General features: G+C 37.5%; 1 protein-coding gene across 7 annotated transcripts in view; it reads right to left on the bottom strand.

The window, feature by feature from the left end:
* Positions 1-25060, bottom strand: part of RAD51B (RAD51 paralog B) — a 619901-nt gene that overhangs the window by 407878 nt on the left and 186963 nt on the right. For 2 of the 7 annotated variants that reach the window (XM_070796751.1, XM_070796752.1), the window contains exon 8: positions 3026-3156. The exons of the other annotated variants lie outside the window; for them this stretch is intronic. In XM_070796751.1, coding sequence (XP_070652852.1) covers positions 3040-3156 — 117 coding nt within the window. In that variant the 3' untranslated portion in view covers positions 3026-3039. The remainder of the gene's footprint in view (positions 1-3025; positions 3157-25060) is intronic. 7 annotated transcript variants of the gene reach the window in all.

Below are 25060 nucleotides of genomic sequence, written 5' to 3'. Positions count from 1 at the left end.
AACAGTGGAAACAGTGTCAGACTTTATTTTTCTGGGCTCCAAAATCACTGCAGATGGTGACTGCAGCCATGAAATTAAAAGACGCTTACTCCTTGGAAGGAAAGTTATAACCAACCTAGATAGCATATTCAAAAGCAGAGACATTACTTTGCCAACAAAGGTTCGTCTAGTCAAGGCTATGGTTTTTCCTGTGGTCATGTATGGATGTGAGAGGTGGACTGTGAAGAAGGCTGAGCACCAAAGAATTGATGCTTTTGAACTGTGGTGTTGGAGAAGACTCTTGAGAGTCCCTTGGACTGCAAGGAGATCCAACCAGTCCATTCTGAAGGAGACCAGCCCTGGGATTTCTTTGGAAGGAATGATGCTAAAGCTGAAACTCCAGTACTTTGGCCACCTCATGCGAAGAGTTGACTCATTGGAAAAGACTCTGATGCTGGGAGGGATTGGGGGCAAGAGGAGAAGGGGATGACAGAGGATGAGATGGCTGAATGGCATCACTGATTTGATGGACGTGAGTCTGGGTGAACTCCCGGAGTTGGTGATGGACAGGGAGGCCTAGCGTGCTGCGATTCATGGGGTCGCAAAGAGTCGGACACGACTGAGCGACTGATCTGATCTGATCTGAAGAGCTAAACATTACTATCGAGAAGCCAATGGCAATCCACTCCAGTACTCTTGCCTGGAAAATCCCATGGATGGAGGAGCCTGGTAGGCTGCAGTCCATGCGGTCGCTAAGATTTGGACACGACTGAGTGACTTCACTTTCACTTTTCACTTTCCTGCATTGGAGAAGGAAATGGCAACCCACTCCAGTGTTCTTGCCTGGAGAATCCCAGGGACGGAGGAGCCTGATGGGCTGCTGTCTACGGGGTCACACAGAGTCAGACACGACTGAAGCAACTTAGCAGCAGCAGCAGCAGTAGCAGCAGGATTGATGTACTTTTTTTTTTAACAGCCACAAATATTATAAAAATCAATGGAAACATACGATTCTAAGCTACATTTATACTACAATTTTGACTACATTTTGCCAAGACCACATGAAACTTGAAAAGTAGGGCAAGTAATAATTTATCTGCAGAAACTTTAATTGAACATACTCTCTTAAGTGCTCCTTTCCTGAAATCATACTGGCAGAGTGGAGAGTTAACAATATATGAGCAATTGTAAAACAACTTTTAAAATGCGCACTAAAATCCAAAAAAATGAAATGATTATTTAGGAAAAATGGTCTCTGAGAAATATCCATAGAGAAGTTAGTTGGGTTCTAAGGCCACACAGAGTCCCAGAAGAAGGTGTAGCATGTACCATGAAAATATGGATAACCATTTAAAATAAATCCAGGATTTCAACATAGGGTCTTAATAAAACCAATGGCCTATTCAAGTGGAAATCCAGTATTTTCTGGAAACATTCAAACAATTTTCTAAGTCTACTACTAATTATCCTTATAAGGTTTTAATGTTACATTCCACCTAGAAAATCTTCATCATCTTTATTTAGAAAATAAATAAGGCTAAGGCTTAGAATTTAACATATACACTACATTATTTTTACTTTATGGGCTTCACAGGTAAATGGTAAAGAATCCACCTGGATCTGGAAGATCCCCTGGAGTAGGAAATGGCAACCTGCTCCAGTATTTTTGCCTGGAAAATTCTGTGGACAGAGGAGCCTGGCAGGCTATAGTCCACAGGACTGCAAAGAGTTGGACACAACCGAGTGACTGAACACACATACATTTTTACTTTATCATCTGCTACTGATAAACTATTCCACTGATAAAATAAGAGCTGAATGCAAACCAGAAATGACACCTTTCACATATTGCAAACCTAAAGGCAGCTGAAACACAGATAGGAAATAACACAATATTCTTAGCCATTCAATTAAAATAAATACATACCCTTAAAATAATGAAAATAAAAACTAGAAATAATTAATATGCATACTCCTTCAGGTAATATCTGCACCATATGTGTATGCCATAGAGAAGGAAGTGGCACCCCACTCCAGTATTCTTGCCTGGAAAATCCCATGGACGGAGGAGCCTGGTAGGCTACAGTCCATGGGGTCTCGAAGAGTCGGACACGACTGAGCGACTTCACTTTCACTTTTCACTTTCATGCATTGGAGAAGGAAATGGCAACCCACTCCAGTGTTCTTGCCTGGAGAATCCCAGAGCGGGGAGCCTGGTGGGCTGCCGTCTATGGGGTCGCACAGAGTCGGACACGACTGAAGCGACTTAGCAGCAGGAGCATGTGTATGTCATGTTATATATGTTCATTATCAAAGATACTGGGTAGCTCAAAGAGCCTTAAAATATCTGTAGTCTTCCTCCTCATGTACACAGAAGAATCGGCACACATTTTAATATGATAGATTCTGAGCAATGTAAGACATACAACTCATTTTTTTCTTTGATGTGAAGAAATTGGGTGTTTTGTTTGTGTTTTTGGAGTCTGAGCTTATGATCATCCTTTAGGATTGGTCTACACAAATAATACACGTGTGGATATTTAGAAAAAGCAAATGTTTTAATATTCAACTTGACACGTTTTTCAGTCTACATGGAGCCCTTTAACATAATCAGTAGGTTAATCCTTCCAAAATGAAACCTCAGCAAGATGACCTCTTAAATAATAAATAGTCTACTAGACAGAATGACTATAAATACTGATGGCAGGGACTATTTCTTACATTTCTACATTCTGTCCATCACCTAGCATGGTGGCTTGCATATAATATTTATATAATAAATACTTGTCCAAAATAGAGTTAAATAGTCCAAATCCTAGCCCTATTTTTACCATTGACATTTTGGGAAATGTGATAAATATCTTTCGGAGCATCTAGTCCACAGCTTACTCCACCTTCCCTCTTAGAGCTGCTGACCACCACCCAGAGGAGTAAGCCCAGCACTACCACCATGTTAACCCCCTGTTACATGACTTTTACTCCTGGCCTAGAGCCGAATGAATCACAGGCAGACAGAACACAGATAAAGGCAATCAGACTGTCTCACCTGAGAATATGAAATCAGAGGCACATAAAGTGGTATTTGCGCTTCCCAAGTGGCACAAGCAATAAAGAATACACCTGCCAATTCAGGCCATGCGAGAGATGCAGGTTCCATCCCTGGGTCAGGAAGATCCCCTGAAGAAGGAAAGGGCAGCCCACTCAGTATCTTGCCTAGAAAATCCCACGGACAAAGAAGCCTGGTGGGTTACAGTCCATGGGGTCACGAGAGTTGGACACAACTGAGCACAGGCATATACACACACACACACACACACACACACACACACACACACTGATACTGGGAAGTTAAACATGTCAATGGCAGAATATTAAAGGTTTTGCTGAGTTTCTTAGAGCTATCTTAGTTCCTTTTCTTTTTTTAGGTATGGCTGTACAACTATTTCTTGAATTCTGAGAGGTCCCTTATATTCCTAAAGGAAATTCTCACTTTCATGTAATAAGTAATAGAAATGAACTAAAGTTTGTTTAAGCAAGAATCTGGGGCAAGTAATTTATTTCACAGTAATTGTAAGACATAAAAAATACTAGATGTATTCTTCAAGTAAGAAAGTTCCCTAAATGTGTTAGTTCAAACTTTCTCCCAATTAGGAATTATTTTGACAAACTCCTAAGAAGCTCATGCTAACTACTTCTGAACATAAGAAATCAGCTCTAACTGTCAGGCCCCTTTCTGGAAGTAACTAAAAATGTGTATTCCTATAACTTTGATCCACTGGTCCTGTCTGTCTTCTACAGAAATTGGATTTATTCTGCTTTCCATGTGCCAATTTTTCAGCTTTTTGAAGAGCGATGCCCTATTACTCACTTGTATTAACTCTCCTTCAGGTTAAACTTCTCTAGCCCACTCATTTCAGTTTTAAAAAATGAGATGAGTGGGCTAGAGAAGTTTTTAAAACTCATTTTTTAAAACTGAAATATAGTTGACATGTAATATTTTATAAGTCACTCATTCTTACCTGTGTGTGATAAAGGCACTTGATAAAATACCCATGAGGATAAGATAGTTGATTGCTATCTATAGCTACTGAGATATGAGTATTACTAATACAAATACTACTTTCAGCTCCTTCTATTTGTGAAGAAGAAGCATGAAAAAGTACCTCTACACCCAAAGACTATTTCTTGTATAGAGAAGTAATATCATCTCAGTTAGACATAAGGAAACTGACCCATAGAAGGCCAGTTGCAAACAACCAATACTGCCCTCAATATTTCCTCCCATATTGACAATTACACCCAGTGGTAGCAAAATTGTCAAAAATCAATTCCTCCAGAACTCTGGGAATCAATCAAAAGGCCTGCAACAATTGAGGAATTACCAAACAACTCAGCTATTCCTTCCACCCCTAAGTAAAAATACAAGGGAACTGAAACATGTCCATACAATAACCTGTATACATACACTCATAAGAGCATTGTTCATAATAGCCCAAAGGTAGAAACAACCTGAATGTCTATCAGGTGATGAATGGATAAATAACATGTGGTATATCCACACAGCTGAGACGGAAGTGAAGAAGCCTCGAGACCATGAAGGCTGAGGACCACCCGCAGTTACCAAACACGGGGAGAGATCCATGGAACCAATTTTCTCTCAGTTTCCAGAAGGAATCAACCCTGCCAAGACACTGATTTTGAAATTCTGGGCTCCAGAACTGTGAGAAAATAAATTTCTGTTGTCTTAGGCCAAAACAAAACAAACAAAAATGAAAACATTATATATGTTTTTCTAGAAAAATGGAAAAGTGAAAAGAAAATTTAAAGTACTTATTATATTATCAATCCAGCAGAAAAACTAACATTTTTCTGTATTCTCCCTCATACTTTATTTCAGGTATTATCAACATAGTTTGAGACCTCAACTATACATACAATTTTATAAAATGTCCCCTTAATTATATTAATTGTGTTTCCTCATACCATTACAGATTATTTGCAAACATTATATCTTCTTCTATTGAACCATCATCCTCCTTAATTCTCATAACATTAGGTTGCTTTCAAAATTTCACTATTATGAGTATGACAATGAATACTTTTTTATATTTCTGATTATTCTTTTGGAATATACTGCAAGTCAATAGATTGATCTCGCCAGGTCAAAGGAAGAAAACACCCTTTAGAAAATAGCACCCATGTAGTGCTTTAGTCACCAAGTCATGTCCAACTCTTATGACCCCCCTGGACTGTAGGCCACCAGGCTCCTCTGTCCATGGAATTTCCCAGGCAAGAATACTGGAGTGGGCTGCCAGTTCCTTCTCCAGGGGATCTTCCTGACCCAGGGATCAAACCTCCATCTCCTGCATTGTAGGCAGATTCTTTACAGCTGAGCCACTACGGAAGCCCCAAAACTGTATAATATTGTATAAATATCAATAACATTTAATCACTGAAATATTTACATTATTTTCTATTTTTCATTTTAAAATAATAAGGCAGTAAATTCTTTATAAATATTTATATTTATATATGATTATTTTTAACAGTTCTTCTGTTAATCATGATACTAAAAAAATTTATAGACAATTTCAAAATTCCTAATATGATGACACTAAGTTACATTCTATGGGAGCTGTATCATTTTATACCCCCAAAGGTCTGTGAGTGAGTTCATATCATATATAACTTCAGGCATTATTTTTAAACAAAATAAAATGAAATCAATAAGTTTTAAGTATGCCTGGTGGCTCAGACCGTAAAAGCGTCTGCCTACAATGTGGGAGACCAGGGTTCAATCCCTGTGTCAGGAAGATCCCCAGAGAAGGCAATGCCAACCCACTCCAGTACTCTTGCCTGGAAAATCCCATGGATGGAAGAGCCTAGTAGGCTACAGTCCACGGGGTCGCAAAGAGTCCAACAAGACTGAGCAACTTCACTTTCACTTTCAAAATATATGGTTTTTTATATTTAAGGTTTTTGTATTAATAAAGTATTAATATTTTAACACAAGTCTATTAATCGTTTATTTCTTCCATTGCTCTTAGGCTTAAGAAATTATTCTCTATTGAGGTTCACATCAGCACTTACTGATGCTTTCTTTTAGGTTTTTTTTTAGTGCCATATCTGGTACTTAGGATATATCAGTTGAGATTCAATACCTATTTCAAAAATATATAAATACTGAAAACTGACAAAATCAGAGCCAACCTTGGAATGAAGCTTGAATGACACTCACATGCCTCTGCTAAAGCAATATCAAGACAAAACAAAGGGTTACTTTCCTTGTTAATAACACCATGTTAGTCGCTCTGCTGCTGCTGCTGCTAAGTCACTTCAGTCGTGTCCGACTCTGTGCGACCCCAGAGACGACAGCCCACCAGGCTCCCCCATCCCTGGGATTCTCCAGGCAAGAACACTGGAGTGGGCTGCCATTTCCTTCTCCATGCCCAACTCTTTGTAACCCCATGGACTATAGCCCATCAGGCTACTCTGCCCGTGGAATTCTCCAGGCAAGAATACTGGAATGGGTAGCCATTCTCTTCTCCAGGAGATCCTCCCAACCCAGGGATTGAACCAGGGTCTCCTACATTGCAAAGAGATTCTTTACCATCTGAGCCAACAAGGAAGCCCCACAACCCTATAAATGAAAGGAGGTTTCATTCAAGAAGGGAAATGAAAACTTTAAAGAGAAAAATAAAAGGAGAACAGAAAAAGGAAAAAAGGAAAGCTTTTGTAATGTTAAAATTTTCAAGGCAATTGAAATAATCTTCATTTTCAATAAACTTGCAATTTAGACTTTCAACTTTATAGAAACTGATATTGGAGTATCCAATAGATACTGGAGGCAACTACTTTTAGTATTTGAGGCCTGGGAAGTAAGGAACACAATATCCTGGTTGTTAAGAAGATATAATATCAGATAGTGGCATCTACTGGCAAATGATAATATTGTAACCCAATTCTAGTAGGACATTATAAATATCTAGAAAGTATGTCTGTGTGATATTTATCTTATATTTTTGCAAAGATATAAATAATTGTATATTTTAAAATATTCAACAAGATTTCTATACCTAGCATTGTTTACTTTTAGTATATGTACTGCTCACATGAGCACACTAGCATTGCTTATTGATCTCTAGCTGCTATTATCACATAATTGCTCTCCACCTCACACCATAACATTCCATGAGGCAGTGAAGCCATCTGGTCCTGGACTTTTGTTTGTGGGAGGTTTCTGATTTCAGATTTAGTCTCCTTATTAGTAACTGGTCTATTGAAATTTTATATTTCTTCAGGATTCATGGTAGGTTGTATTTCTAGGAATTTATCCATTTCTTCTAGGTTGTTAATTATTTTAACCTCTTTTCTGAATCATTTGTGGGAATTTTTGCCTTTGATGATAATTTATCATAATGCAGTATGTTTATCTGCATATCATCAAGTACATCAGAATTCTTGAACATCCTAATCATACATAAATACATAAGTAAGTCAATAATCATTCATCCTTCAAGGGATTTATTAAGGAAAGAACACTTTTAATATCATTCCACAAAGCCAGCACTACCCTGATACCAAAATCAGACAAAAACTCTACAAGAAAATTATACTTCCATATCCCTAATGAACCATATGCAAAATTTTTCAACAAAATATAAAGAAACTGGAATCAACAATACATTAAAAGCATCACACATCATGGTCAAGTGGAATTTATTTCACAGATACAAGGATAGTCAATTCAACATCCACAAATCAATCTATGAGATGGACCATATTAACAAAATAAAGGATAAAAATCATAGGATCATCTCAATAGATTTAGGAAAACTTCACAAAATTTATCATCCATTCATAGCAAAAACTCTCCAGAGAGTTGGTATAGAGGTAAGGTACCTTAACATAATAAAGGCCATATATACATCAAGCCCACAGTTAACATGCTGCTGCTGCTGCTGCTAGGTCGCTTCAGTCGTGTCTGACTCTGCGACCCCATAGACGGAAGCCCACCCGGCTCCCCCGTCCCTGGGATTCTCCAGGCAAGAACACTGGAGTGGGTTGCCATTTCCTTCTCCAATGCAGGAAAGTGAAAAGTGAAAGTGAAGGCGCTCAGTCGTGTCCGACTTTCCGAGACCCCATGGACTTCAGCCCACCAGGCTCCCCTGTCCATGGGATTTTCCAGGCAAGAGTACTGGAGTCGGGTGCCATTGCCTTCTCCAGTTAAATTCATATCCAATGGTAAAAAGCTAAAAATTTTTCCTCTAAGATCAGGAACAAGACAAGGATGCCCACTCTTGCCACTTTTATTCAACATGGTACTGGAAGTCCTACTCAGAGCAATGAGGCCAGAAAAAGAAAGAAATGACATCCAAACTGGAAAGAAAGAAATAAAACTATCTCTACTTTCAGATGACATATTATATATAGAAAACCCAAAAGACACTACCAAAAAAAAAAAAAAAAAAACTATTAGAACTAAATCAACAAACAGTAAAGTTTCAGGATACAAAATCAATATATTCAAGATGGAAGGGACATCAGTGATCATCTAGATCAATGCCTTGATATTTATAGGTGCAGAAAGTAAGGCCCCAAGTTACTGCATAATTAGATAAGTCTTTCTCACTTGTTAGGAATACTAGTTTATTCCTACACTGTTGAGTTTGTGGAAATTAATACAATATACTACGACCACCATAGCCTAACTATTAATAGCTCTCCAAACTGATTGAAACTTAAAGAGGAAAAAGTTCCCTCAATACAATTAAAGATTGGTTCAAGTACATGTAGGGCTGAGTCTCTAAACTGTTCACCCGAAACTATTACAACATTGTTAATCAGCTATAACTCAATACAAAATAAAAAGTTTTTTTTTTTTTTAAAAAGATGAATGTAATCTAAAGATACATTGATATAATGAAGTATTATGCTATTGAAAAAAAGAATGAGGAAAATCTCTGAACTGATACGGAATGATTTAAGAACATTATTAAGATAAAATACAGAATAGTATCTATGGTATGTGACATTTTTGTGTAAGAAAGAAGAGAAAAAGAAGAAGTATAGAAGTATCTGTTCAAATAAGAAATATATACATATCTTCAAAAAAATATATACAAAATATATACATATCTGCAAAAAAAGAAACATCAAAAGAATGCACAAGAAATGAGAGAGATTAGATACTTATAGATTGGTGGGTGAGAAATATGGGGTATGGAAATGACATGGAAAAAAATGGGAGGTAATGCCTCCCTCTCTGAATATAGTTTTTCATACATTTCTGAGTTTTGGAAACATGTCGATGTTTTACACATGCATGCACCCGCCCACACACATAATAAGAATGACAGGAGATATGAAAATGAAACACAAATAGAATAAGTGAATCACACTTGTATTTAAATGAATAACACAACCACATTTGATGGAGGAGCAGAGGAGAACTGAGAATGGCAAACTAATCCAAGTAAATTTTGGACACAGTTATTTGCACTATAATAAATACAACCATATTTATTAGACTAAAAACAAAGCACCCTAAAACACTGTACATAGTTAACAAGGTTCCTTTGGTAGATATATGGGTTAGAAATTCTGAAATTGCTTTCTTTGTATTTTAGGATTGAGTAAATAAGTAAATATATTGAAGATAACGGATCCAGTTTCTCACTGTCAAAAAAAGAGGACTAAAAATATGGAAAAGAGGAAAAATAGAATGAACTTTGTGATACTGAATTGGAATTGGAGTAATCAGTATGAACCCATAGTTTTTTACAGGAAGAGATAAGGACAAAATATCATTTCCGTGGTATTAGTGCTTGAAAATACACAATCTGAATCTGCTCATAAGAAATTGCACAAACTCAAAATGATGTGCTTTGAATAAAACAACAAACCAGTACTAATCAAATATGTTAATAGTAGAAAACAAAGATGACTAATAAAATGTCTCAGAGTAAAGATTAAGAAGCATGGTAAGTGAATGCAACACATGATCAGGGATTTTAATTTGTTAAAAAGGCTATTATTGAAACAAATGAAAGAATCTGAATAAGGTCTATAAACTAGGTAACAGTATTATACCAATGTTTATTTCCTTTTTTACACATATGTTTTTTAGTTTTTAGCTTTTTTAATTTTATAAATAAATAACTACATTTTTAAAACACAACAATGTAAGTAAACATTCCTTCCAACTGAATGGGCAGTAGATCCATCCCTTTTTCTACAGAAGAAGATCAAGCTTCCGTAGGTTAAATTAAATATAGCTACCAATAAAACCAGAGAAGGCAATGGCACCCCACTCCAGTACTCTTGCCTGGAAAATCCCATGGGCGGAGGAGCCTGGTAGGCTGCAATCCATGGGGTCTCGAAGAGTCGGACACGACTGAGCGACTTCACTTTCACTTTTCACTTTCATGCATTGGAGAAGGAAATGGCAGCCCACTCCAGTGTTCTTGCCTGGAGAATCCCAGGGATGGGGGAGCCTGGTGGGCCTCCGTCTATGCACAGAGTCGGACACGACTGAAGCGACTTAGGAGCAGCAGCAGCAACCAATAAAACAAATGGATGATAAGACAGAAAAAAAAAAGAAAGAGAAGGCGGCACAGCTGGTGTCCATATAACAAGGAGGCAGGGAATTGGGACAAAGGAAGACACCAAGAGAGAAAAAGAGTAAAGAAATCTAGAAATGACTAGAGGTGATGAAGCAGAAGTTAGGACTAAGGACAGAAAAGACTGAATGAGGGAAACGATTATGGTGAGTAATAATGAGGCCAGCTGCAGGGTTCTGTCCTCTCACTCAATGCTAGTTAATTCCTCATTATGGTAAATTTTCCCATCAGTAAAAAGAAACAAAATATTTAAATCCTATCTCAGGATTTCTATTATCCTATCTCAGAATAATAGAATTCTATCTATTCTATTTCAATATGTTAGTTATTACTACTATTGTTAATTAATTACTAGTAGAAGCTGAAGAAATACACCTTGATGGTGTTACCCGAGTTGGACCTAAGAAGAAAATGTACGAGATTTCTGGTATGGAATTCCCCAGATATCACATTTTGCTTATCACTTATTTCCTCAAGATATTAATGTCCTAATTGCCATAGAGAGTGAAACAGCAAAATGTAGAAAAACCAGATCTTCCTGTCATGTTTAAAAAAGCTGGAGTCTGTAGTTTGATTGCAATTTGTCAGTTTGCATACCATTTACATCTCAAAATGACTTACACCTCAAGTAAGTTTTTTTCTTAGTTTTGAAAGCTAGTGAGTTGATCCCTTTGTAGTTCCCCTAACAACAGTTGTCAAAAAAGAAAAAAATACTTGTCAAATAAAAATACCAAATGTGAAAAATGTCCAGTCTCTTTAGTAAACAAAGATTCCATTGGGAATTAGATTAGCAAAGGAAACAGGAACCCACTCCAGTATTCTGGCCTGGGAAGTCCCATGGACAGAGAAGCCTGGCAGGCTACAAACCATAGGGTCGCAAAGAGCTGGACACCACTTAGCTACTAAAACAACAACAATTGTTAATAGCACGATAATGAGCACCCATGTGGCAAAGGCCTTAAAAATGTGAAAATTCATCCAGCAATTTTATTTCCAGGTTTTTTATTTCATAGAAACAACCAGGATTGTGCACAAAAATTTACCCACAGGATGCTCCTTACAACATTTATATATATGGATTTATACTTATATATATATTTATATTTATACATATATTTGTTTATATATAAAATATATATTATATATATTTATTTATATATAACATATATATATATATATATGGATATATGGATATAGTGTTACGTATGGGAGGGGAGGATGCTTGCCAAAATGGGATCAGATTATATACAGTCATTGGGATTTAGCTTTTTCCACTTAACTATACGCTGAGAAAATTCTTCTAAAGAATTGCTTTGTGTCTAACTCTACAAGAAATTTTAACAAGGAATTTGAATTAATAAGAAAAAAGTCTGATGACTAGATACTAAATATATATGTATCTCAATAGCTTTTCTTTATACCATTAAGTAACTAGCTAAAAATATAATTGTTCTATTCATAGCAGTGTCAAAAATTTCAAAAACCCTTAAGGATAAACTGAAAGCGTTAGGGAAGGCACACTGATTTTATGACAGGAGGTCCCGGTTAAGAAACACCGAACTAATAAGCCTCCACCAATCGGAAGAGTTCGGGAAAGGTCAAAAGGAGACACCACATGTCCGACCACCTCCCAGAATCCTCTCTGGCATCCATTTGGCTGAACAAGGCGTGCACCAGGAAAGACTCTGAGTCAGAATGATTAGCTAAAGACAACCCAAAACTAATCCCATCACCATAAAACTGGAGACTGTGAGCCATGTGACAGAGCTGTTCTCCTGGGTTCCCTTACCCTACTGCTCTCCACCCGGGTGCGCTTTCCCAATAAAATCTCTTGCTTTGTCAACACACGTGTCTCCTCAGACAATTCATTTCCGAGTGTTAGACAAGAGCCCAGTTTCGGGCCCTGCAAGGGGTCCCCTTTCCTGCAACAAAAGGAAAAAAGCCCCTGTATTTGTATATGATCAAATGAACTTGGTGAATGTTTAGACATACAGCTTGTTAACATGGATGCCTAAAGAGATAGTAAGAAGATGAGAAAAGATAAACCTCCTTCTCAAAAAAGATGTACATTTTTGAAAAGATATTCCTGAAAAGCAGCATGGCACTTACGTCAATGTGTGTACAAACGGAAATACCTAAACAGACAAGTCACCAAAATGTTCACGGTAGACTTCTTACTGTGATGGGATTTCAGGTTCTTTTTTATGAGGGTTTCAAAAATGTTTTACATGAAGATAATTACACAGTAATATGTACAAAAAAACAAGCTATTTTCACTATAGACTAAAATATGATACATACTAGAGTATGCTGGTATATTGATGAGGCTTCCGAAAGAAAAGAGAGAAATATAATAGAAGGGAGAGGGGATAACAGTCCGATGATTTGAATTAGCAAGGAGGGGTAATAGGAAAAAAGTTGGAGGAAAAAAAAAGAGTAAGCTTTTAAAGGGTACATGCTTTATTTATCATGATGATGAAGAAAAGGAAACAGCATTCACTCCATTTTTATCATAGCTTCATTGATGAAGAATTTTATAATCTCTTTGGGAAAATAACTTCCATAATAACATGATTTCATCTATATGATACTTTCTATAAGGGGAAGTTGTCAGAATAAGACAACACTTTGGAAAACTGAATTAGGAAACACTTAATAGAAGAAACGGAACTTGAAGATAAAGTTTCAATAAATTTTAAGAAGTAAGGATTTTCTAGACCTATGGGAAAAACACAATCAAAGGGATACAGGCTAAAACACACACCTGTGGGCCACAAAGAAAGTTTCATGAGGAAAGGGGCCCAGTAGGGCCGGTTAGGTTAAAGACGGCCTTGGAGGACAAGCTGAGGAATCTGGGCCTGATGCTCAAGGCATTCTTAAGAAGAGGAATGACAGGAGAAAAACGTTTTAGAAAGATAAATCTGGAATGGTACGTAAGAGGATGAGCAGTGAGGCAAGAAGCAGAAGGGCTGATTAGGAGGCTGCTGGAGTAACGAAGGCCTGGATTATTCTCTTGGCTATGGTGATAGATTCACAGGGGCAAATCCAAGTCGGAAACTCTTGCTATAAAATCTCAAAGTCTTAATAGCAATTCCAAAGAGATCTTGGGCTCTAGGAGCTACAGATCACTTGGACACAGGGAATCTGGAGTTGTTTGTAATCTAGAAGGTGGAGGAAAGGGCAAGGAGTGCCTCTGAGGAGGAAAGATGGAGAGGCCTTGGGTGTTGGCAGAGGAACAGAGGCATTTAATTGGAGAAGTATTCTGGAACATTGTCGCAGCCTCTAGGAACTCTGATGTGTTCTGGCACCTTAGAGGGAAGTGGGACCTGGCCCAGGGTCTGAGTAGCAGCTCTAGAGCTAACAAAAATGTCCAAGGTACCGATTCCGGGATTCAGTCCTATCATATAAACTCTACGAAGACTGATCTTAACTTTCTATTAAAGGCATAAAGAATGCTTACTCACTGTGTAACTATCCAAACACTGTAAAATTTAGTTACTCCCTCGTATACTTCATCTAGGCTTAAAGAAGTGAACAGCCAACAAATATGTCCATATCACTTTCAAAGCAGTCTTCCTTCTGATAAGACTTTTTCACAATTTAAAACTTGTTCACACACTAAACATGGCAGACAAGGGTTCAGTTAAAAACATTTATCCTTTAAAAAGGAAAATTTTCTTTCCTTCTTTCTAAAATAAAACCTAACAAAGAAGGAGAGGAAAGAGAAAGAGAAAGAAAAAGGTGAGAGAAATGAAAAGACTATAGATGAAAAGTGTCTAGCTTTCTTTCTTCCTGTAGGCATTCTCCCCATACAGTGAAGCCCACTCACTTAAAGAAGCAGACTCATTTATAGACATTCCCTGAAACAAAACCTCAAGGCATAATAGTATCTATCCTTATAGTGTTGATGAAAGTGAAAGTGAAAGTGAAGGCACTCAGTCGTGTCTGACTCTTTGTGATCCTGGACTCTAGCCCACCAGGCTCCTCTGTCCGTGGGATTCTCCAGGCAAGAATACTGGAGTGGGTTGCCATTTCCTTCTTCAGTGGATCTTCCCGACCCAGGGATCGAATCCCAGTCTCCTGCATTGCAGGCAGATGCTTTACCCCCTGAGCCACCAGGGAAGATGAAAGGATATAGTATTTGTAAAGTGCTTAACACAGTGCCTAAGATATTGTAATTATTCAGAATGAGAATAAAACACAGTGGTCAACAAAACCAAAAGCAGGACAATAGCAAGACAACACTTATTCATCACAGGCAAAGATGTGAATAGACATTTTCCATTGAAGATACACAATTGGCTAACAGGTATATGAGTAGATGCTCAACATCACTAATCATCAGGGAATTGCAAATCAAAACCCCAATGAGGTATCACCTCACATCTGTTAGAATGGCTACTATTAAAAATAAGACAAGTGCTGAAGAGGATGGAAGAAAAGGAATTTTTTTTTCTTTTTAAATTTTATTGAAGTATAGCTTATACAGCAAAATGACTCAGTTACACACACACACACACACACACACACATATATTCTTTTCCATAATGATTTATCACAGGATATTGAATATCATTCCCTGTGCTATACAGTAGGACCTTGCTTATCATCCTATACATAATAATTTGCATTTGCTAATTCCAAACTCCCAATCCTTCCCTACACAACCCCCTGCTTGGCGATCACAGGTCTGTTCTCTATATCTATGAGTCTGGTTTTGTTTCATAGACATATTAATTTGTGTTGTATTTTAGATTCCACATGTAAGTGACATCAGACAATATTCGTGTTTCTTTGTCTGACCTACTTCACTTAGCATGATAATCTCTAGATCCATCCATGTTGCTGCAAATAGCATTATTCTTTTTAATGGCTGAGTAATATTCCATTGTATAAGTATACCAGATCTTCTTCATTCATCTGTCAATGGACATTAAGGTTACTCCTATGTCTTGGCTATTGTGAATACTGCTGCTATGAAAATAGTGATGCGTGTATCTTTTTGAATTATATTTTTGTCTGGGTATATGCCCAGGAGTGGGATCATATGGCAAATCTATTTTTAGTTCTTTACGAAACCTCCATACTCTATTCCACAGTGGCTATACCGATTTACATTCCCACTAACAGTACAGGAGGGCTCAAGAAAAGGGAACTTTACTACATCGCAGGTGAGAATGTAAATTGGCACAGCTACTATAGAAAACAGTACGGAGGTTCCTAAAAAATTAAAACAGAACTGACACCTGATTCAGAAATTACACTTCTAGATACATATCTGAAGGGAATGAAGTCACTATCGCAAAAGAAATAGGTGCACCGCCACGTTCACTGCAGCATTGCTGCAATAGCCAAGATGCGGAAATAACCTAAGTGCCCATCAACAAAAGAATGGACAAAGAAGATGCGATACACACATACACACGCACACACACACACGGAAATATTATTCAGCCATTAAAAACCAAAAAAAGAGGAAATCTTGCCATCTACAGCAACACAGAAAAATGGATGGACCTAGAGGGCATTATACTAGGTGAATTAAGTCAGACAGACAAATTCTGTATGATATCCCTTATAGGTTGGAATCTGAAAAACAGGAACTCACAGAAACAGAGCAGATTGGTGGATACCAGATGCTTGGCAGGTGGAGGAGGTGCATATCATTAAAGGGGACCACCTTCTAGGTTTAAGATTAATCAGTTCTGAGGATATAATGAACAGCCTGATTACTATAGCTAATAATTCCATATTATACACTTAAAAGTTGCTAAGAGACTAGATCTTAAAAGTTCTTACCAAAAACAAACAAAAAAAACCTATGTGAGGTGATGGTTAACTAACCTTATCATAGTAATCACTTCATAATACTATATACATATGTCAAACTATTGCACTGTACACTCTAAACTTATATAATGATATTAAATCAATTACATTTCAATAAATATGGGAAAATGCATGAATAAAGTCATGCAACCATGAGAAAAAAGTTGAGTCATTAATCTCCAGATGGTTGATGTTACATGGTTACTCTTTATTTTTTCTGATTGTTTTCAAATTTCTCCCAACAGGAAGATATTTTTTTTATAATCGTAAATGTGAAAATATCTGGGATTTTGCATAAAAGAAATGGGAGGGTCTTACTTCCTCTGCCAAGTAGATACTGATAGAATTTTTGTCTTCTCCCTCTATTGAACACCTTGGCTCTCTTAATGACAAGATCAAAGCTCTTCTCATAAACTTTATTTCCTTCAACTTCTTCCTTCTGATTCTTTGAAAGTTGTCTACCTGCTATTCTTTCACTTGCTTTCTGATCTTAAAGAATAAAAACTTTACACATACTATATATAAAATAGGTAATAAGGACCTACTGTATAACATAGGAAACTCTAATCAGTATATTTAAATTACCTATAATGGAAAAGAATCTGAAAAAGAATATATATGCATATGTATGTATATATAACAATCACTGTTATACATTTGAAACTAATACAACATTGTAAACCAACTATACTTCAGTAAAAATTTTTTAATTATATGTATAAAAAATAAACAAAAATGAGCTCTTAAGAAGCTTATAAATAGAAATCTTACTTATGTAGCTACATGACACATTATTGTAAAAGCCTCCTGTAGTGAATACATGATGTGAATTGGCCTCTTAATATGTTGAAAACACAGGAAATGTTAGAATTTAAAAATGCTAAAATCCTAATTATCCTATATCTTATATATTACAAATACCATACTAAATTGGAGGATCTTTCATCCAATGAGCTTAAATTGGACCATAACATAATTCTATCTGACTGTAGTGAAGTATCAATAATTAACCCCATTTTATACTGAAAACCACAGTTTGCAGATGGCTTTAAACATTTTCAGAAGCAATATTCCTAATGGCTACAAGATGAACAAAGTATTCCACAGATTCTCTTTTCCTCCAATTTCCTGAGAAGGAAGCCATGGTTTCCAGTAGTGCTGCTACTAAATCTAAGAAGAAAAAACTGAGAAGAATTGAGAAAAGAATTAAAATAATTAAACTTTAAAAATCCAATATTTGTAAACCCTGAACAAATCTAGAAGGCTTCTCTTTTTAAGCAGTTAAACCATCATGCATGAGAGCTTGCACATCACACTCTCTATTATGCATTGAAAGAATTCCCCAAAAATTCATGTGTTGAAGCCCTAGTCCCCTCATCCCCAGTGTGATGGTTTTGGAGATGGGGTCTTTGGGAGGTAATTAGGTTAGATTAAATCATGGGGGTGGGACCCTCATGATGGGATTAGTGCCCTTATAAGAAGAGGGCCACAGAGGTCTCACTCTCTCTCCACACACAAGCAGTGAGGAGAGGCCAGATGACCACACAGCAGGAAAGCAACTGTCTACAGCTAGGAAGAGAGCCCATACCAAGAAATGAATTTGCAGGAACCTTGATCTTAGAGTTCACAGCCTCCAGAAATATAAGAAATAAACACTTTTTGTTTAAGTCACCCAGTCTCTGGTATTTTGCTAGAGCAGCCTTGAGCTAAGTAAGATGCTTTCTTTTCTCCTATCCCATATTACACACTGGCTTGTCCTCTGGTCACTAATTAATACCTACTGTAGAACAGCACTAAATGCAGAGGTAAGATACTTTCTCATTGTTTCACATACTTACTTGTGAGAATGCTTTGCTTCTTAATCTTAATTTCAAATGCAGATTGCAAAACATTTTATCCTTCTCTTTAAAAAATACATTACTTGTAAAAACTAAATTACTTCTTACTTGTAAGACTTTCGTTGATTTTTATTTACTATGGTTAGTGGGTTTTTCGCAGAATATGTTGTTTACCACCCCTGGATAACATATTACGATAACAAAATGAGTTTATCTTCCCTTATAGTCAAAAATTAACAGAATTAAAATCAGTAACAATTTTGTGTTCAGCCTCTACTACATAAAAGGCACTGTGGGAGATAGCAAGCATAGAGCAAGAGTTACCCTTGAAATGTTTACTTACATTCTCTACTGTCCAAATGTAACACATGTTCTCAATTATGAAACAAATCACTTCAATTTTCTAAAAGGTAACAGCATCAGATGGGTGGGACCCATCCTTTCCTGTCAACTTCACACAAATCCTGCCTGCTGGAACAGACTGCAGCTGAGCAAAAAGTCACATGTTCCATTGGTCATTAATAAGCACCCACTAATTAGATGATAACCAGTAAGAAAGGGAAGGAAAGAGGAACAAGAAAAAAGAGAGGAGAAGAGAGAGAAAGGAAAAATAAAAAGTTGTCTTTGGCAAATTGCCTGTTTTAAGGTCATCAGGACCAAAGTTTAAGAAGAAAAACATGAAATTTTACTTACACTGAAAGACATTTACAATTACTTAAAGTTGGTCCAAATAAAAAATTTTAGGCATACATCAGTATGGTTCTCTACAGATCACCTAATAATCTCATCTGTTAAATCAGTACCAGGATAAACTCAAGGATTCAAAACAGATCACCTTGCTGCTTGGGCATTTTAAGTCATTTAAAGAACATATGGATTAAGGGAGATGCGAGCTCAATGATACATCCACAGTTTCCTGCACCCCACTATTTGAAGCAAATGAAGAAGTCTATGTCCTTCTGTCATCTCCTACCACTAGTTTGCAGAATTCATAACTAGAATTTCCCAAAATTTCCACCAGTTGGTTTTAAAATAATTGGGACATGGAAGACATCCATGTCAATTTGTTTTAAATGCTTTTCTTTCTCCTGCTAGATGATTATTTGCATTGCTGTTTTCTCATGGAGAGTGTGTGCAGTCATTCAAGTTGCTGGCACTGCCGCTTCTGAGCCAATCACAAAAGATAAGAAGCTGGCAACAGACAATAAGAAACTTGTTTTTATCATCATGCTTTGCTGTAACCCAATGGGCAGTGAGAAGTTCAGTGCCATATTTAGCCATGTCCCTTTCTTGTTCTTTAAAAAGTTATGACTTGGTCCTCATTTGTAAAGTCTCAGCATGCTTCCTTCTTTTACAAGCTTTTCTACAAACTGTAATGGAAAAGCTACCTCATGGCACCTTATATAACTTTAGTCCTCTCAGGGGTTTTGTCATTCCTGGTAATTTGGCTTTAGAACCCAAAATCTACCCTATGCTTAGTCTTCTTGGGTTGTTGTTTTAATTCCAGCTTATTTCTCCAGAAGAGGGTTGCTCTCTCTACTTGTTGAAAATCTTTTTTTTAATATTAATTTTCAAATTAAGAGTTGGCCCAATGTTGCAGATCAGCTCGGCAACTTTTCTAAAGGTTTGCAGATCAAGCCAGGGAAGTAGAGTCTAGTTTGCTTTTGTGGAAAAAGGGATAGACAAATTTGGAAACTACTGCTTAAAGATTCCAAGTTCCAAATCTTACTGAAAATATTTGGAGCCTGAATGCCATTTCTATCCTCATCTAAGAAAATGTTGGTACTCAAAAAACTGTCAAGTTCCTAATATTTATCAATCATCAAATATCTTTTCCAAAATAGCATTCTGATCAGTATACTGCAAATGAATCACCAATAAAGCAATTAAATTCCACCCAAGATATTCCTGTACTAAAATTCAAAGGAAAATGCTTGGCAAAATGCATCTTTGGATCTGCCAAACCCCAAACATTTGAAAATAAATAATAACTCTAGGATGCCTTGCCAAACCCCAAAACCCAAAGGCCACCCCTCTTTAAGAATGTCTGCATGTTTCTGACATCTACTTAGTCTTCATATTCTAAGCCCTTAAGTGTCAAAGGTCAAGAACCACCAACCAGAGATTTAATAAAACTGAAGCTCTAGGTAAATAAACTTCAAGCTCCAAAGCTCTGTCAGATAGATTCACACACAGTTCATCTGTTGAAAGATTTTTTTTTTTCCCCATTCAATGAGCAATTTAGCCCGAGGATTACCTTTCATTCAGCAAGGATCACCTACATTCTAACTCCTGTGGTTATTAGAGAAAATCATGGGGTATTGAGAACTTGGCTTCCTCCATCTTAATAAAACAGTTCAGGTCCTAGAGGCAGTTAATCCCTGGAAGGCTTTGTGATCCCATCCCCTGACATGTTTGATAAATATGGAAATTGTAAAATGTTCTGACTTGTTAAAATTTTTTCAGCCTGCTTAACATGCTCTTTGGCCTTCACATGCGCAAAGTGCTGACTTGGCATGCCTGGGAGCCTCCGTCACCTCTCTATTGTGTATACACTGACAGCCCCTCAAGCATAAATAAGTCACACTCCACAAAGAACTGTTTACACTCTAAGAGGGACTCTCCTTTTCTCAAGGAAACAAGAAAATGACAAAGGGGAGGGAAGAAGGGTGTGTACCCAAAAAATGTGGCAGAAAGGAGAAAAGGGGGGGAAAAAAAGACTCAACTCTAAATGACTACAAAGCTGAAGGTCATTAAAAAAATCTGGGTTGGGATAGGTGTGTCTACAGTTGGCTGATAAACAAATCTTTCAGAGCCTGAAATGACTATGGTAAGAAACAACCATCCCTCTTTGTTTCTCAGTTTACAATATATAATGAACAGTATAGTTTTCTTTCAGTATTTCTTATAATTCAAATGAGTCAACTCCCTTTTAACACTATTCAAAGTTAAGAAAATGAAATACTATTATGACCTGTACCTGGCCAGTAGAGAACAAGAAGGCAAGGTCTGATCTCATTAATAAATGCAACTTCCACTCATCTCAAATAACTAGTCATCTTGGAGACTGAATAAACAACTACATAAATTCCAAGACAGAAGGCCTGTAACTGTACAAACGGGGTGTGGTGTCTAGAAACCCTGCAGATTCCTCCAGGCATAGGATTCACAAGGAAATTCTACGAAAAAACACTAAGACAATAAGCTGATGAAATGCTGATGACGCACGGGAATACTTCAAAATTTATAGCTAGTTATGTTCATCAGTCACAGCCATTCTTGATATTCCCAGAACCAACCATCAAATTCCCAACACTCTGACCATTTCCATGAGATTGTCTTAATAGGGTCTCCTGAGGCTGCTGCTTATAGTAACACTTCCAATTGTAAGAGCAACAGCAAGAGTGAGATGCAGAGCAGAATGGAAACAGCGGCCTCCTGAGTGCAGAGGTAAGGATGGCTTAGAGAAAATAAAAGCAAGCAGTAAAATAGCTGAGCTGCAGACAGCAGCAAGCAGAAGGAAAGAAGCCAAGAGTCAGGGCAGCATACACACTATTAGAACCATCCAAGAAGAACTGAAAATTAGTTGTAGCTGTGCAGACAGTTCTCAGGGCCTAGGTAGGTTTGGGGTGGGCAAGAGAAAAAGGACCAGGCCATTTCAGAGGGCAAGAAGTGGATCTGTGGATGCTGGGGAAGGAAACTAGGAGAGAAAAGAGAGAAACTGTTGACCTTTCAACCCAGCCTTATACCTCAATCAAGGAAAAAAGTGAAGCAAACAAAAGGTGACTTCAAGAGAGAAAAATAACCAAAGTGATTGAGAACATGATTTCCTACCTTCCCATCCATAGCCAATGGGTGTTTCTCAGAAATAGCTATATCTCAGAGCAGCAGGGCATGATGGTCGCTTTTACTGCAGAGAGTAAAAGAGACTCGTCGAGGCATCCATCTTTTCTTCTTCTCCTGTGGCAGACACCACAGGAGTCTGGATCAAGGCTTCTCACACCTTCTCACACACATCAGAATCATCCGGGAATCTTGTTGAACTTCAGATTCTAATTAATTAGGTCTGGAATGAGGCCAGAGCTTTTGCATTTCTAAGAAGCTCCCAGGTGATGCTGGATACTGCTGGACTAGAAATCAAGCTGTGAGTCTCAGGGGTTAGTGTGGATCTTTGTTAGGTAAATTTTGACTCAACTAATGACTGTGGACAAGTTAGTTAACAAATTTAATTTCTCAGCTTCCTCACCTATTAAAAAGAGATAGCAATCCCTACCTCACTAAGTTGACATGAGGAATAAACAAGACTATTTGGCCTAATGTCTAGTTATTACCATCCACTGGTACATCATTTCCCAAAATGTGGTACACATACCATTGGTGGTACATGGACAAACTTAAAAAAACTTAATTTGTAGGCAATATTTTAATGGGTATTAGAAAAAAATAACTTAAACACAAGATGATTACATTAAACTCAAGATTTCATGGGTATTGTCACCTGCTGCTGCTACTGCTAAGTCACTTCAGTCGTGTCCGACTCTGTGTGACCCCATAGACGGCAGCCCACAAGGCTCCCCTGTCCCTGGGATTCTCCAGGCAAGAACACTGGAGTGGGTTGCCATTTCCTTCTCCAATGCATGAAAGTGAAAAGTGAAAGTGAAGTTGCTCAGTCATGTCCGACTTTCAGCAACCCCATGGACTGCAGCCCACCAGGCTCCTCCATCCATGGGATTTTCCAGGCAAGAGTACTGGAGTGGGGTGCCATTGCCTTCTCCAATTGTCACCTAGAATAAAGCTATGTCATAAGGGAAAAGTCAATTAAAAAATTAATAAGTAAATAAAGGTATAAGAGGTACGTGGATATGACAAAAATGATGAGGGTGATATTCAAATGACTAAAGTTGAAGCATCAATTAAAACAGGAAGGCAGGGGCTTGACTAGATTATCCCATCATAAGGAGCAAGTGTGTGATAAGAGTTCCAAATGTATTTCAAAATCTTCTGGTCACTCAAGGCTGAAAAATTGAACTTTAACTATATGATATTCTTATCCACATTTATTTGTATGAATTACATACACTATCATGGATCATCAGACTATCCATGAAGTGAAGTGAAGTCACTCAGTCGTGTCCGACTCTTTGTGACCCCGTGGACTGTAGCCCATCAGACTCCTCCATCCATGGGATTCTCTAGGCAAGAGTACTGGAGTGGGTTGCCATTTCCTTCTCCAGGGGATCTTTCTGACCCAGGGATCAAACCCAGGTCTCCTGCATTGCTTTAACCTCTAAGCCACCAGGGAAGACTATCCATAAAGCTTAGGAAAACAAATTCTATTGAATAAAGCTATTTTCTCCTTTGATACGTAAACTGCCAATCTAAACCACCTTTCAACAGTGGCCTAAATAACAGAATTATGCCTCCAAGAAAGGAAAGCTACGGTTTTATAAATCCAGTATTAAACTGTTTCTCTTTTCCAGCAAACTTTTTCTAACACTGCTCCAAGGTAATTTGTGGTCAAAGGGATGGATGCAGATGACTGAATAAATGAATTTGTCATACCCTTTAACAATAGCCGTTAGAGCAAAGAGAGGAAATCTAAAGTCATGTATGAGTTGGAAGAGAGGCAGCATGTTTGTGAGTAGCATGGTTTTCAGAAGAGAACTATAAAAGGCTTCTTGATGTATTTAGCATCGAATGTCCGGTACACTTGGAGCAATATATTATTCTTACAATTCTGCTTAGTTGGTTGATGATTTTGTTCAAGTTAATGAGAAAAAGGAACATGAACACAGACGTATGTCAGAATTTCACTCATTCAGTTTTCCGTGATGTGAACCGCTTCTTTGCTGAATCAGATAACCGTTTCAAATACTGGAAATATATTTTCTCAAGCTTTTTGGGTTATTCATATTAGGTTGGTGCAAAAGTAATTGCAGTTTTGCTTTGTTGAACTTTGCCATTTGATTCTGAAATACATTCTTAAATAAATATGGTTATGCCATACATCATTTTAATGCACATTTCTCATTTTATGGTTTTTTGCTAATGACTTATTTTTTTTAACCATTCTCCTTTATTTTTTTTAATTTTATTTTATTTTTAAACTTTACATAATTGTATTAGTTTTGCCAAATATCAAAATGAATCCACCACAGCTATACATGTGTTCCCCATCCTGAACCCTCCTCCCTCCTCCCTCCCATACCGTCCCTCTGGGTCGTCCCAGTGCACTAGCCCCAAGCATCCACTATCGTGCATCGAACCTGGACTGGCAACTCGTTTCTTACATGATATTTTACATGTTTCAATGTCATTCTCCCAAATCTTCCCACCCTCTCCCTCTCCCACAGAGTCCATAAGACTGTTCTATACATCAGTGTCTCTTTTGCTGCTCGTACACAGGGTTATTGTTACCATCTTTCTAAATTCCATATATATGCGTTAGTATACTGTATTGATGTTTTTCCTTCTGGCTTACTTCACTCTGTATAATAGGCTCCAGTTTCATCCACCTCATTAGAACTGATTCAAATGTATTCTTTTTAATGGCTGAGTAATACTCCATTGTGTGTATGTACCACAGCTTTCTTATCCATTCCTCTGCTGATGGACATCTAGGTTGCTCCCATGTCCTGGCTATTATAAACAGTGCTGCGATGAACACTGGGGTACATGTGTCTCTTTCCCTTCTGGTTTCCTCAGTGTGTATGCCCAGCAGTGGGATTGCTGGATCATAAGGCAGTTCTATTTCCAGTTTTTTAAGGAATCTCCACACTGTTCTCCATAGTG

This window comes from Bos indicus, chromosome 10 (genome assembly GCF_029378745.1).
Source record: "Bos indicus isolate NIAB-ARS_2022 breed Sahiwal x Tharparkar chromosome 10, NIAB-ARS_B.indTharparkar_mat_pri_1.0, whole genome shotgun sequence".
Classification (NCBI taxonomy): Eukaryota; Metazoa; Chordata; class Mammalia; order Artiodactyla; family Bovidae; genus Bos; species Bos indicus.
The sequence above is the reverse complement of the archived record's forward strand: the minus strand, read 5'-3'. Positions and strand labels throughout refer to the sequence as shown.